Raw genomic sequence first — 13389 nt, forward strand, 5'->3', positions numbered from 1 at the left:
CGTCAAGGAACTTCTCCCAGCTAGTTCGTTTAGCTTCGCGGATGACTTGGCGACATTCGTTACGGACATCACGGAACTTTTGACGGAGACGGCTTTTTTACCTGGTTTCATCGAAGTTTTTGGTATACTTGTCATTGCTGGCGCCACCATAATGTCACCTAATTGTTCCATCGATAGGGCTGTTTCTGGATATATGTTCTTTTCAACGTAATCAGTATATGCTTGCCAGTCAGCTTCGCCGAATTTCCACCTCCGTCTCCTGGTTGTCACAGGCGGTTCATCATTTTCTGTGATCATTTTCTGTCGCTCCCGTGCGTGTCCTTCTCTATCTTCCATCGAAGTTTATTTGCGATTTCGGCTGAAACTATTGTTATGTCGATGCATGTTCTATGTATTCCATGTATGAATGTTGTAGATCCGTCATTGAGAACTATTGCATTTGTCTTTACAACTGCTTCGAGAATGATATTTCCGCGTCACCCGTTGTTAGCTGATCCCCAGGCGTTGTGGTGAGAATTGAAATCCTCCATTCTCAGGAATGGCCGCTGAAGTTTACTGAAGAAATCTTTGAGAAGTTAGCTGCAGTGATTGGAAATGGTCCATTTAGGCGCGCAGCAATTTGTAGCAGCTTGCTATCGATGTTTAAAGGCGTGAAAGGTGTATCTTTCCGAATTGCTAGCGCGATAGTTTGATACACATTTTCTCTGGATTTTTGAAGCCATGCGTAATCGGTTCCGGCCCATTGATTGATATCCCGGTGTGCCCTAACATGTGTTTCCTGTATCGCCATGCAGATTGGTGAGTTCGACGTGATTAGTAGCTGTAAGTCGTTCCATTGGCGACTTAATCCGTTCATGTTTATTTATTTATTTATTTATTTCTTATCTTCGGTATACACCGTACAGACACATTTTAAAACTATATATTTCTTATTAATAACTTATATCTATGCTTGGGAACGTTAAAATCATATACTGAAGAAGCTTCGTTAAATCTGCGGCAACATCTTTCCAGTGGATTATTTTTTCGATATGAAGTAAAGTGTCTAGGGATCCACAACAGAGTGGGGTTACGAAAAACACGAGGAGGCGCATACAAATTAACGCCCGAGAGAAGATCGGGACTGTCGATATTATCTGACAGCAAGTCGAAAACAAAAACTCTTTGCAGGAAGATACGGCGAGTCGCCAGAGTCTGCAGACCGAGTAGCATACATCTATCGGCATAAGGAGGCAACACAACTGGATCATTCCATGGGAGTTTTCTGAGGGCGAATCGCACAAAACATCTTTGTATACGTTCTAGTCGGTCAATTTGAACGGCATGGTATGGTGCCCACACTTGCACAGCATACTCCAGAACACTTCTGATCAGGGCACAGTAAAGTGCTTTTGGTGCGTAGAAATCATCGAAGTCCGCCGTGTTCCGCTTTAAGAAGCCCAGCATTCCGAAAGCCTTAGCAGTTGTCGCGGTGATATGGTCGGAAAAGCTCAACTTCCTATCGAAGAGCACTCCCAAGTCACGGATCGAGTCGACGATTTCAATTGTTCTTCCTTTTAGGCTGTATTCATAACGTCCTCGAGTAAGCAAGCGTCCGAAACTGATTACTTTGCATTTATTAACGTTGACTTCCATTCCGATAAGCGTGCACTATTCTTGAATAGTACAGATATCTTCTTGAAGCACTATGGCGTCAAGTGCAGAAGCGATAATTCGGAAGATTTTGAGATCGTCCGCGTACAGCAATTTCCCAGACTAGATCCGACTACGGATATCGTTAATAAACAGAATAAAAATAAGCGGGCCCAGATGACTGCCTTGCGGGATACCTGTGGGTGTTCTGAATGTGCTTCAGCGCGTGTTTTTCATACTCACGAATGCCGAGCGATCGGAAAGATACGACTGCAACCAGTTAGTCAGCCAGGTGGGAAATCCCAAACGGTTTAATTTCAAGATTGCGATGTTGTGTGGTCCTTTGTCGAAAGCTTTTGAGAAATCGACGTAAATTGCGTCCATCTGATGACGCTTCTCGACGGCGGCAAACAACTTAGAAGTGTAAGCTATCAGGTTAGAAGTTGTTAATCGTTTTGTGACAAACCCGTGTTGATACTCCGAGATAATGTGGGATGCAGCTGCATACGTGACGTTGTAGACCAGCTTTTCGAAATAGCGATAGCGGACCGAGATAGCGATCCAACGAAAAAGGCGAGGTATTCGATACTGTGCGTTAGTGACACTTGACGTGAAGAATGCATTCAACAGCGCAAGCTGGGATGCCATCGCGCTCTCGTTACACCGGCTTAGCCTACCGGTGGGTCTGTACCGGATCCTGGAAAGTTACTTCCAAAACCGCGTACTGCTATACGAGACCGATGCCGGTCAGAAAAGGGTTCCGATTACCGCCGGAGTCCCGCAGGGCTCGATCCTAGGCCCGGTGTTATGGAACCTCATGTATGACGGGGTTCTGAGACTGAAGTTCCCTCCTGGGGTCAAGATCGTCGGCTTTGCCGACGACGTAACCTTGGAGGTCTACGGGGAGTCAATTCCTGAGGTAGAACTAACCGCAGAACACGCGATTAGCACGGTGGAGGAATGGATGAGCGCGAGAGGCCTGGAGCTCGCTCATCATAAGACGGAGGTAGTTATCGTCAACAACCGCAAGTCGGCACAACATGCAGTTATCCATGTGGGAGAAGTCGCGATCACTTCACAGCGAAGTCTGAAGTCTCTCGGAGTCATTATAGACGACAAGCTGACCTTCGGCAGCCATGTCGACTATACGTGCAAGAGAGCGTCGACTGCTGTTGCGGCACTATCGAGAATGATGTCCAACAGCTCAAAGGTGTGCGCCAGTAGACGTAGGTTACTGGCAGGCGTTGCCGTATCTATCCTCAGGTACGGCGGCCCGTCATGGTCAAGAGCACTGAGGGTAACCAGTTACCTACAGAAACTGGAGAGCACCTACCGCTTGATGTGCCTCAGAGTGATATCTGCCTACCTTACGGTATCACACGATGAATCCTGCGTGATAGCGAGCATGATGCCAGTCGGGCTGGTCATTCGGGAAGATGAGGAGTGCTTTGAGCTACGTGGAAATAGGGGAGCCCGCGAGCGCACCAGGGTGACTTCGGTCGCCAGATGGCAGCGTGAGTGGGACAACTCCTCGAAAGGTAGGTGGACCCACCGGCTGATACCTAGCATATCGAGCTGGGTGGGAAGACCCCATGGGGAAGTTCACTTCCACCTGACACAATTCCTGTCAGGCCATGGCTGTTTCCGTCAGTACCTCCACAGGTTCGGACACGCGGAGGTCCCAGTCTGCCCGGACTGCCCAGGTGTAGATGAAACTGCCGAGCACATACTGTTCGTATGTCATCGGTTCGACGTCGAAAGAAGAGCAATGCTTGACGTCTGTGGCTGGGACACAACCCCGGATACCCTTATCCAGCGGATATGTCAAACGGTGGAGAAGTGGAACGCAGTCTCGGCTGCTACCATCCAGATTGCCAGTAGGCTACAGGTAATCTGGCGAACCGAGCAACAGACGGCGGGCACGGCTAACTAGTGATTGGTTAGTTGGAGCGAAAAAGGCCAAGCGCAAAATAAGAGAGTGAATGGTCTGTTCATGCCGAGGTAGGTTGGCGCAGCGAATGGCAACCGCGTAAGGGGTAAACCCAGCCACCCCGAAGCAAGACAGAAGAGTGAGTGTATAGGCGTATAAGTGGACTGCCTCATGCCAAGACGGGAGGGTCGTAGCGTAGTATGTTGGAACTAAGCTATCGATGCCTCATGGCGTGGCAGAGGAGTGAAAGGGTGAGCATCCAAGTCAGTCTCACACTGCATGTTAAGGGTGAGCATAAAAGTCAGCCTCACAGGTTGGTAGAGGCTAGCACAAAAGTCAGCCTAGCAAGGAATGAAAAAGGTGAGCACAAAAGTCAGCCTCGCATGGTATGTCAGAAGTGGGGCCTAAGAAAAATGTCCCACATGGGATGCCAGAGGGAGTGACAAAGGTACAATAGAGTGGCACGATTGAGAGTGAATCAGGTGATAGGGTGAGCACCCAAGTCAGCCTCACATGGATGGGTAGGGCGAGCACAAAAGTAAGCCTAGCAAGGAATGAGTAAGGTGAGCACACAAGTCAGCCTCGCATGGAACGTAAAAGGTGAGCACAAAAGTCAGCCTCATGTGGGAGTGTTTGAGAGTGAATCAAAGTGTGATTGAGAGAGCACCCAAGTAAGCCTCATACAGGATGTATGATCGCGCGAGTGAGAGTGAATGAGTACATTCAGTACAGCCATCCCCCCAGAAGTAATACCGAGAGGTAGTTCCTGGGAGGAATGATGGCGGAGCCCAATGGAGTTTAGTCGGTATTAATGGCTGGTCACCATTTGAGTCCGACACGCCCCCAGTGCACCCCGTGTGGTAGATTGGACCCTACCGTTAGCACGTGTACTGGGCTAGGACATAAAGGTCTTCTCCATTGTAAAAAAAAAAAAAAAAAAAAAAAGACCAGCTTTTCGAGAACTTTGGAGAGACAGTTTAATAATGTTCTATTGGATGGCTAGTTTGCGTCTGCTTTCCTTTTCGTCAGCGATATTAGTTATGCTAGACGACCTGGAGGGTTGGTTGCCACATGTCTCATCCATAGAATCGTGTGGCGGTTGGTTTTCTGCAGTACTCGTTTCGTTGGGGAAGTTTCCGTTCATATCCATGGCTGAGTGGACTTGGTTAGAGCCCCCTGGGTCTTTTTTGTTCTGTTGTTGTGGGTGGCCCACTGGCTGCCTGAATGCAATCCAGTCGAGGTACAGATGTAAGAACCCTTGTGCGTCTCGATATTATTGCTCAAGGGGGGCCAGTTCCGGTTGGGGTGTAGCGTCCGCACTGACGGGGCTGCGACTCCCCCGAGAGATAGATGATAAGAACAGTGCGTTTGCTCCTTGGTTGGAGTTTTGTGTATGTTTGTAAGTGTGTAGCGGTTGGCCTTCTGCCACAGCCGCGTTGATCGAGGTTTGCGAAATGGAGTCAAGGTTTTTATCAGAGGGAGCGTGCTGGGATTGGTCTTCTGCATTAGCCACGTATTTTGATGATTGCGAGCTGGAATGGATGATTCCTGGTTGCGGTTGGCCTGTCATAGCCGCTTCATTCGTAAGGTTTTCATTCATATTCGCAGTTAAGAGGTTTTCTGTGATATGTTGGACAGTCCCGCAAAACGCGTCACTATGGTTAGAGCCCCCTGTGTCTCTTGTCTGGTCTCGTCTTTGTGTGGCCCACTGGCTGCCTGAATGCAATCCGGTCGAGGTACGGGTGTAAGAACCCTTGAGCGTCTCGGTATCGTTGCTCAAGGGGGGCCGCAGGTTGTCCGTCAGTTTCGGTTGGGGTGTAGCGTCCGCACTGACGGGGCTGCGACGCTTCCAAGAGGTAGATGATAAGAGCAGTTCGTTTGCTCCTTGGTTGTAAATTTGTTTGTGTTTGGGAAAATATAACGATTAGCCTTCTGCCATAGCCGCATTATGTGTAGATTGTGAGCTATAATGGATCATTCCTGGTTTCGGTTGGCCTTCTCCCATAGCCGTCTCGTCCATACGGTTTTCATTCATGTCCGCAGCAAAGAGATTTTCTGTGGCGTGTTGAAGAGTCCCGCAAAATGCGTGACCGTGGTTAGAGCCCCCTGTGTCTCTTGATTTGCTTCGTCTTTGTGTGTACCAAGGACCACTAGAATACAATCCAGTCGAGGTACGGGTGTAAGAACCCTTGTGCGTCTCGATATTATTGCTCAAGGGGGGCCACAAGTTGTCCGTCAGTTCCGGTTGGGGTGTAGCGTCCGCACTGACGGCGCTGCGACTCCCCCGAGAGATAGATGAGAGCAGTGCGTTTACTTCTCGATTGTAGGTTGTTTTTTGTTCGTAACCGTATAGCGGTTGGTCTTTTGTCATAGCCGCGTTGATCGAAGTTTGCGAAATGAAGTCAAGGTTTTGGTGGGCGGGGACGTGTTGCAATTGGTCATCTGCCATAGCCGCGTTGTTTAAAGATTGCGAGCTGGAGTGGATGATTCCTGGTTGCGGTTGGCCCTCCGTCATAACCGCGATATTCAAATTTTTGAGCTGAAGTTCGTGATTCCTGGTTGCAGTTGACAGGAAGTTTGAAGGTGGACGGTTTTTTTTTTACAATGGAGGGCAGGCTGGGACCTCCGCGTGCCCGAACCTGTGGAGGTACTGCCGGAAACAGCCATGGCCTGACAGGAATTGTGTCAGATGGAAGTGAACTTCCCCATGGGGTCTTCCCACCCAGCTCGATATGTTAGGTATCAGCCGGTGGGTCCACCTACCTTTCGAGGAGTTATCCCACTCACGCTGCCATCTGGCGACCGAGGTCACCCTGGTGCGCTCGCGGGCTCCTCTATTTCCACGTAACTCGAAGCACTCCTCATCTTCCCGAATGACCAGCCCGACTGGCATCATGCTCGCTATCACGCAGGATTCATCGTGTGATACCGTAAGGTAGGCAGATATCACTCTGAGGCACATCAAGCGGTAGGTGCTCTCCAGTTTCTGTAGGTAACTGATTACCCTCAGTGCTCTTGACCATGACGGGCCGCCGTACCTGAGGATAGAAACGGCAACGCCTGCCAGTAGCCTACGTCTACTGGCGCACACCTTTGAGCTGTTGGACATCATCCTCGATAGTGCCGCAACAGAAGTCGACGCTCTCTTGCATGTATAGTCGACATGGCCGACAGGTCGGCTTGTCGTCTATAATGACTCCGAGAGACTTCAGACTCCGCTGTGAGGTGATCGCGACTTCTCCCACACGGATAACTGCATGTTGTGCCGACTTGCAGTTGTTGACGATAACTACCTCCGTCTTATGATAAGCGAGCTCCACGCCTCTCAAGCTCATCCATTCCTCCACCGTGTTGATCGAGTGTTCTGCAGTTAGTTCTACCTCAGGGATTAACTCCCCATAGACCTCCAAGGTTACGATCTTGACCCCAGGAGGGAACTTCAGTCTCAGAACCCCGTCATACATGAGGTTCCATAGCACCGGGCCTAGGATCGAGCCCTGTGGGACTCTGGCGGTAATCGGAACCCTTTTCTGACCGGCATCGGTCTCGTATAGCAGTATGCGGTTCTGGAAGTAGCTTTCCAGGATCCGGTACAGACTCGATTGTTATGTCGCATTGCTCCTTGACGGCTGCGACGACATCGTCTGCGGTCGTGAACTCGTCCAGATGCTTACACTGCAAAGTCATTTCCGCCCCTAACGACCTCACCTTGGCGCCTTCACCCTGGACCTCTTGGGCCAAGGCCTTGTAGACAGCACTGGATTGTGCGCCTCGCTTCAGCACCAAAAGCATTTCGCCTGTATTGGTGCGTCTCACGCTGCGCACGTCTTGCCCGAGGGCCGAGAGGCTTTCGGCCGCCCTCATCGACTTTAGGACGTTGGCATATTTGTCCTTGTCGGTTTTTAACCACAAGGCCTCGCCTCTGTCCTTGGCCTTCTTTACGGGCCGCGGTGCATCCGGTGTCGGTGTCGGCTTCTTCTTGGTGACCAGCATCCAGGAGTTTACGCCCCCTGCCCCGGTTGCACCGAGTTGCTGGTACCTTCTCTCTGCCCGGCGGGGTCATTTTCGCCCCGGTTTACCTCGACCAAACGGCGTTTGGCCGTGACGGCTACACGTCGTATGGTGTTGGTTTTTGCACCCTCGCCTGGTGACTTCCTAGGGCGCTTCGCGTTCGACGCCGTCTTGCGCTTGCCCTTGCCCTTGCCCTTCGAAGGGAACTCAGTCGCCGCTTCGAGCGACATGGCTGCTCCATAAAAGGGGAAGGCCCCTGTCTGGGTACCTATGTCGGCCTTCTCTCTTCCCTCCCTCTTGGAGGCCACTGTCTGAGTTCCTCTGTCGGACTTCTCCCGACATTCCACCCTCTTGGCGTAAGCCTGCTGTTCCTGTCTTGCGACACGAACAGCTTTTCCGAGCACCAGCAGGCTCTGTTTCAGCTCCTTGCTGATATTTTGCTTCGCGTTAGTGAACTCGATTATTGCATCGAGCTGCTCCACCACTTTACGCATCGCGGTTAGAGGCCCGTCCAGGGCATTGGTAGGGCTATCTTCTACCACTGCTGGGGGGTCACTGGTGCTGTAGGATGCAGCCCCCGTCGCTCCACTACCTCATCAAACCACCTCTAGCAAAGGGGATCGGCACCTCCGTTTCGCGCGAGAAAGAAAGGTCCGCCACGCCAGAGCTCCGCAGTAACGTGGTAAGGGACGCTTTCTGTGGGGGTTGCCTAGGTACCCCACAGGCTCCGTTAACGATCGAGCATCTTTTTCACCCCCTCGATCACTCATCCCTCGGCACGGGTCGCTTCACGCCTTGAACTTGGGGTTATGACCTTTTGTTGCTTTACGTGATGACCGCGGCCCAGATCATCACAACCATCCTCCTTTACAAGGGCTTTGGACCTGTAGCTCTGGTTCTCAATAGTTCCAAGTACGTAGGTTTTTACAGACATGCTACTATTGAGATCCGTCATTCGCTAGCGGAGTTAAGGTGAATGGGGTAGGTCGTTATATGTGTGCTAACAACACCAGAATCTTCACGAACCGGTACATTTGATGCCTGAAGGAATAGCGATTAGTTGCACAAGCGCAACGAATTATGTTCCTGAAACTGCTAGTCAACAACCAGTGTTACTCGGGTTCATTGACTTTTTTCGTCGTAATTTTTCGTTTTCTTCTGAGATTTTCCCCAGACTCAGAATGATTCTTCCGATAAACGTAATTCCTCTTTCTGTCCATCCATCTATTTCTATTTCACGCATAGCATATTCAATAGAACAACGTTATAAATCTTCAACCTTTTTAGCAACACTGTTTTTCATGCAAGCCAATTTACTCTCAAGAGCATCATTGAATGACCTGTTCAGTTTCGACGACATGATATAATTCGTTTATTCGACACGGAACAATACGCAAACAAAACGAAGCCGTGGGTCTTTCTTATATTTACAACTAATACATAAAAAAACAATTTAATTTGTTACCATTGAATCCGGTGCACTTGATTTACCGTTGCGTGCGGAAATTTGTCAATTGAAATATGTTATCGTCTAACCTTGTGGTATCCACAAACACCATAAACTATTTGTGAATGATAAAGCTAAACAACGACCTTGGTATTGCACGCTTGAAAAATAAGATTAATTTGCCGAACAAAGTTCGTAATTTCATTACCCAATCTCGGCAGATTATCTATCGCACGTGTGGTTCATTTATACTTCGCGTGAAGCCTAACCCTTTCACCAGAAACTTTATGCTCCGCTGAGCAGCTATAGGCACGATTTATGATCTCCCCTAGCAAAGTCAGCTCACTGAAACCTTTCTGTGTGTGTTGAGTGCAGCAAAAAACGCAAACTTCCGTTCCGGCGAGGACTTGAAAATATGCAAATTCTTCCTTCGCCGGTTGCATCGGAAACAACGAAAGGAGGTTATCACCTCGCAGGCATCTTGAATATTTCTGCCTCTCTGTACACCGCCTGTGTTTGGGAGGGGCGGCAACTATGTGGGTGTTATGTAAAGTTGAATGATTGCTAAATGTTCGATTAAACTTGAGAATCGTTTACGTTACTCCAACCATTTCTATTTACAATGTAGATATTCCATTCACGTTGATCGTCCCGGATAGAATCGATCGGCTCGCGTTCAAAGACAATAAGCCACGTGCTCGGGAATTCCTAATGGAACACGTCATACCGGGCGCCTTGATGGAGATGAAAGATCACAACGTGTATGGTAACATGAATCGACATCCGGTGGGAGTGAATCTGACCTGCATCAATATGTTGATGGGATACGTACTAAGATACATGACGAACCAGGAGACGAAGTATGCCGCCCGGTATAACGTGAGCGATTCGCTAACTATGGTGTTCATCGAGGGTAATCTGACAGAGAACAAAGCCATCAACACCAATAAGTTGAACAAACGAAATATCCAGGAGAATAATAGGTAATCATTGGTTGTTATTTACGTTGTAAAATTTAAACGAATTCCCTCTTTTTGAATTGCCAGATACAACGAACCTCAACGGTTGGAAATGAAGAATGCCACCAAAGAGTTGGCGGCGGTCAAGGAGAACCGGATCGGGCAGCATCTGATGAACTTTCTGGCCAGTTTAAAATCCGGTGCCAAGGTCTTCCAGCATTTTCTGTCGAACAGTAACCTAAGTCAACTTCTGGACGATAGTTCATACATGGTTCTTATTCCATCGGATACGGCCTTTCAGCGGTGGCATCCGATCGACTGGGGCTTCTATCCGTTCAGCGTGCAAGAGTTCACGGAAAGTGTACTGAGAAATCATTTCGTTCGAGTGAGGCAACCTCTACGGATGGCTGATCTGAGGACAATGTCCACGGAGCAGAAATTCAAGACTCTCGGTGGAGAGTATGTTGTACTTAAAGGCAGGGGTAGGTAGCTAAAACATTGAGCGAGGTATGATGTTTAAGGTTTTGTTGATTTTCACAGCTACACCAACCGTAAACAACGCATCTATATTGTATGACTACACGCTATCCAACGGAATCGAAGTATACATCATTTCCGAAGTTCTGTTTGTGTCGGAGGCAGTCGTGTCTCGGTTACATCAGGTAGTATCTAGTACATTCCGATACAATTGAAGTTTAAATTTTATTTTATTTTCAAACAGATGCATAAAGACAAGGAAACTCCTCCGTTGCTAGCCTTCCCCTGGTTCGGCGCCCAGTTCCTATCGCACTCCTTCCTGGCACTGGAACGTGACAATCGGTTCACTCAGATCACGCGATTTCTCAATACGGCAGAAATCGCTCAGTACATATCCGGTGCCAACTACACCTTCTTCGTGCCTACGGACGAAGCCTTCGAACGATACAGCTTCGACATTCTGCCGGATAGCGTGCTTGCCTCGGAAAAGGGCATTAAACTGTTGCTCAATCACTTCATCAAGGGTCGCCTGTACGATCGGGATCTCCGGGATGGCGAAGTGATGGACACGATCGGAGGGTCGCCGGTAAAAATACACCGGACCTTCGATAACAACGTGACAGTGAACAACGCCAAAATCATCGAATCGGAAGTGTTTGTCTACAATTTGGGAACCATGTTTTACGTGAGCGATGTTCTCTATCCAGACATCCTTAGGGACGAAGTGGCTGTCATAACGGAAATGAAAAATCCCGATAAAAATATGCCACCGGAAGATACTGGTGACGTTTTTACGACCGAAGGTGTCCCAGCAGATCGACGTACGTCTTCAACGACCCACCGGACGTATTTCACGACGAGTGCCGACGTGGAGTTTGTTCCGCTGGAAATTACCGAGCAAAGCGGCAAAGATGACGATTTTTTGCTGCACGACGATGAAATTATCACACCGAAAGCGTTGCCAGTTAAGTACTATTTTGCGCCGAAAAAGTAAGATTTTCAGTAAATGTTTAAGATTGTTTGGACAAATAGTGAGGTGAATGATAGAAGTTAAGTGCACTAAAACTTTTAGAATTTTGGTGACTGTAGATTTTGTTTTGAAAGAAGTAAGACGAGCTATGGAGAGATGTTTGAAATAAGTTTTTTCTAAAGGTGGAAATGAAAATTTGGTGTTCGAAATAGGGCCAACTTTGAACCGAACACAGAACGCGATTATTTTTATCGAGTCATCCACGATATGTAAAACCAAATTAAGTGCATTTGTTGCATTGGAATATAAATAAATCACGTAGCATTAGCGATGAAAAGAAAAGTTTGACATTTTGTGATGATAAGTGACAATAGGACTTGCTTATGGTAAGCTATGAAGCTTTTTGATGTTCTTCATGAGAAGACTCATCTAACAACTGAAACATTATGGAATAACTCTACAGTCTATAGCTGTCTGACGCTATACATGACAATCGACGATTTTGGCTCCATAACTAAAAATTCATCGATCAACTCTACTAGCATCACAGAGCAAAATACAGTGGTGAGAGAGTGGGCCGTATTCTGCGCGGCATGTGACGTGAGACGACTAATCTCACCTCACTTCAGGTGACTTTTCTCACCCTATTCTGAGAGTCGACTCGGGTGAGGTGAGATTCCCCAATGCGGTTAAATGAGCGTCTCACGTCACCCGAAGTGACTCTTCAGAATCGGGTGAGAAAAGTCACGTAGAGTGAGATGAAATTAGTCGTGTCACGTCACACGCCGCGCAGAATAGGGCCGAGTATCTAACTTTTTACACATAATGGCGGCTTACATCGTTATATTCGTAGTTCGTTAATCGTTCAGAATTGATAATAGTTATTTACGTCTCCTTGGATCGGAATGTCGGGCGTTCATTGAGTTATTTGACGTCTAGGATACGAACACATTTGCAGCGTATGTAGACATATACGCATACGAAATAAGAATGTGCGCGGGAGATTTGCCATATGATTTAACCCCATTTGTCAAAAATTCCACCCAATTTAACCTCATACTCGCCGTAACACAACTGCACATGTTTTTTTATTCAGTGTATACTTACCGATTAGTTGTTTACATCAATTGCTCCAGCTATTTTTAATTTTTGACGAGTTTTGTGAAGTTTAATCGTTGTTTATCGACTGGGAATTTTGTTTTACTGTTATTATTGTGCAGTATAAAGACACTGAATCCCTCTGGATAAAGACTCGCCATCTCTATCTTTTTCGTAGTTAAAATCCGTTGTGTCACTGGAGCCGGAATACGAGCTGGGATCAGCCAGAATCCCGGCTTATTTCCGATTGTAATTTACTGGGTCCCGTTAACCATCTGATATCCTTCAGGAAGGTTTAAGGTGTACCAGTGCGATACGGCTTAGCCGCATAACCTAGGCACAAAACCGCTAGGACCTACCGGGTAAGATAGCCGCCAACCCGTCGTCGGAAGCAAGCGAACCTGTGATCCTGTAAACACAAATGAACACTCCGGATGAACCTTTCGTTAATTGACATGTCGATGACTTTTGATTCGAGTCAATAATAGGTACCCCATTTTCCACCGAATGCAGAGCCATCTATATTTCATTGTCTGCATTCTCAGATCGGCACGCATTCCCGGTCAAACCATTCGGAATTTGATTCGGAATCCTGAATGGAGTCATGGATTCCAAATCAAATGCAACAACTGATTCCGACTCAGAATCGGTTGTTGCATTTGATTTGGAATCCATACTGACTCCATTCAGGATTCCGAATCAAATTCCGAATGGTTTGACCGGGATTCACAAATCCGAACCGGTTTCGGAATGAGTTTAACTGGGTTATGGCAAGTGCACAGGGTGGCCAGACCTACCGATTTATCGGTAGTCCTACCGATTTTGGTCTTCCCTACCGATTCACAGACGACCAAGGCAAAACTAC

The 13389-nt window shown here is 47.9% G+C and overlaps 1 protein-coding gene across 7 annotated transcripts in view; it reads left to right on the plus strand.

Annotated features, from left to right (window-relative positions):
* Positions 1-13162, plus strand: part of LOC131678793 (uncharacterized) — a 50445-nt gene extending 37283 nt beyond the window's left edge. For all 7 annotated transcript variants that reach the window (XM_058959106.1, XM_058959105.1, XM_058959107.1 and 4 more), the window contains exons 3-6: positions 9649-10003; positions 10067-10461; positions 10520-10641; positions 10701-13162. In XM_058959106.1, the coding sequence (XP_058815089.1) occupies positions 9649-10003; positions 10067-10461; positions 10520-10641; positions 10701-11450 (1622 nt within the window). In that variant the 3' untranslated portion in view covers positions 11451-13162. The remainder of the gene's footprint in view (positions 1-9648; positions 10004-10066; positions 10462-10519; positions 10642-10700) is intronic.
* Positions 13163-13389: the final 227 nt, after the last annotated feature.

The sequence above is a fragment of the Topomyia yanbarensis genome, chromosome 2 (assembly GCF_030247195.1).
Source record: "Topomyia yanbarensis strain Yona2022 chromosome 2, ASM3024719v1, whole genome shotgun sequence".
NCBI lineage: Eukaryota > Metazoa > Arthropoda > Insecta > Diptera > Culicidae > Topomyia > Topomyia yanbarensis.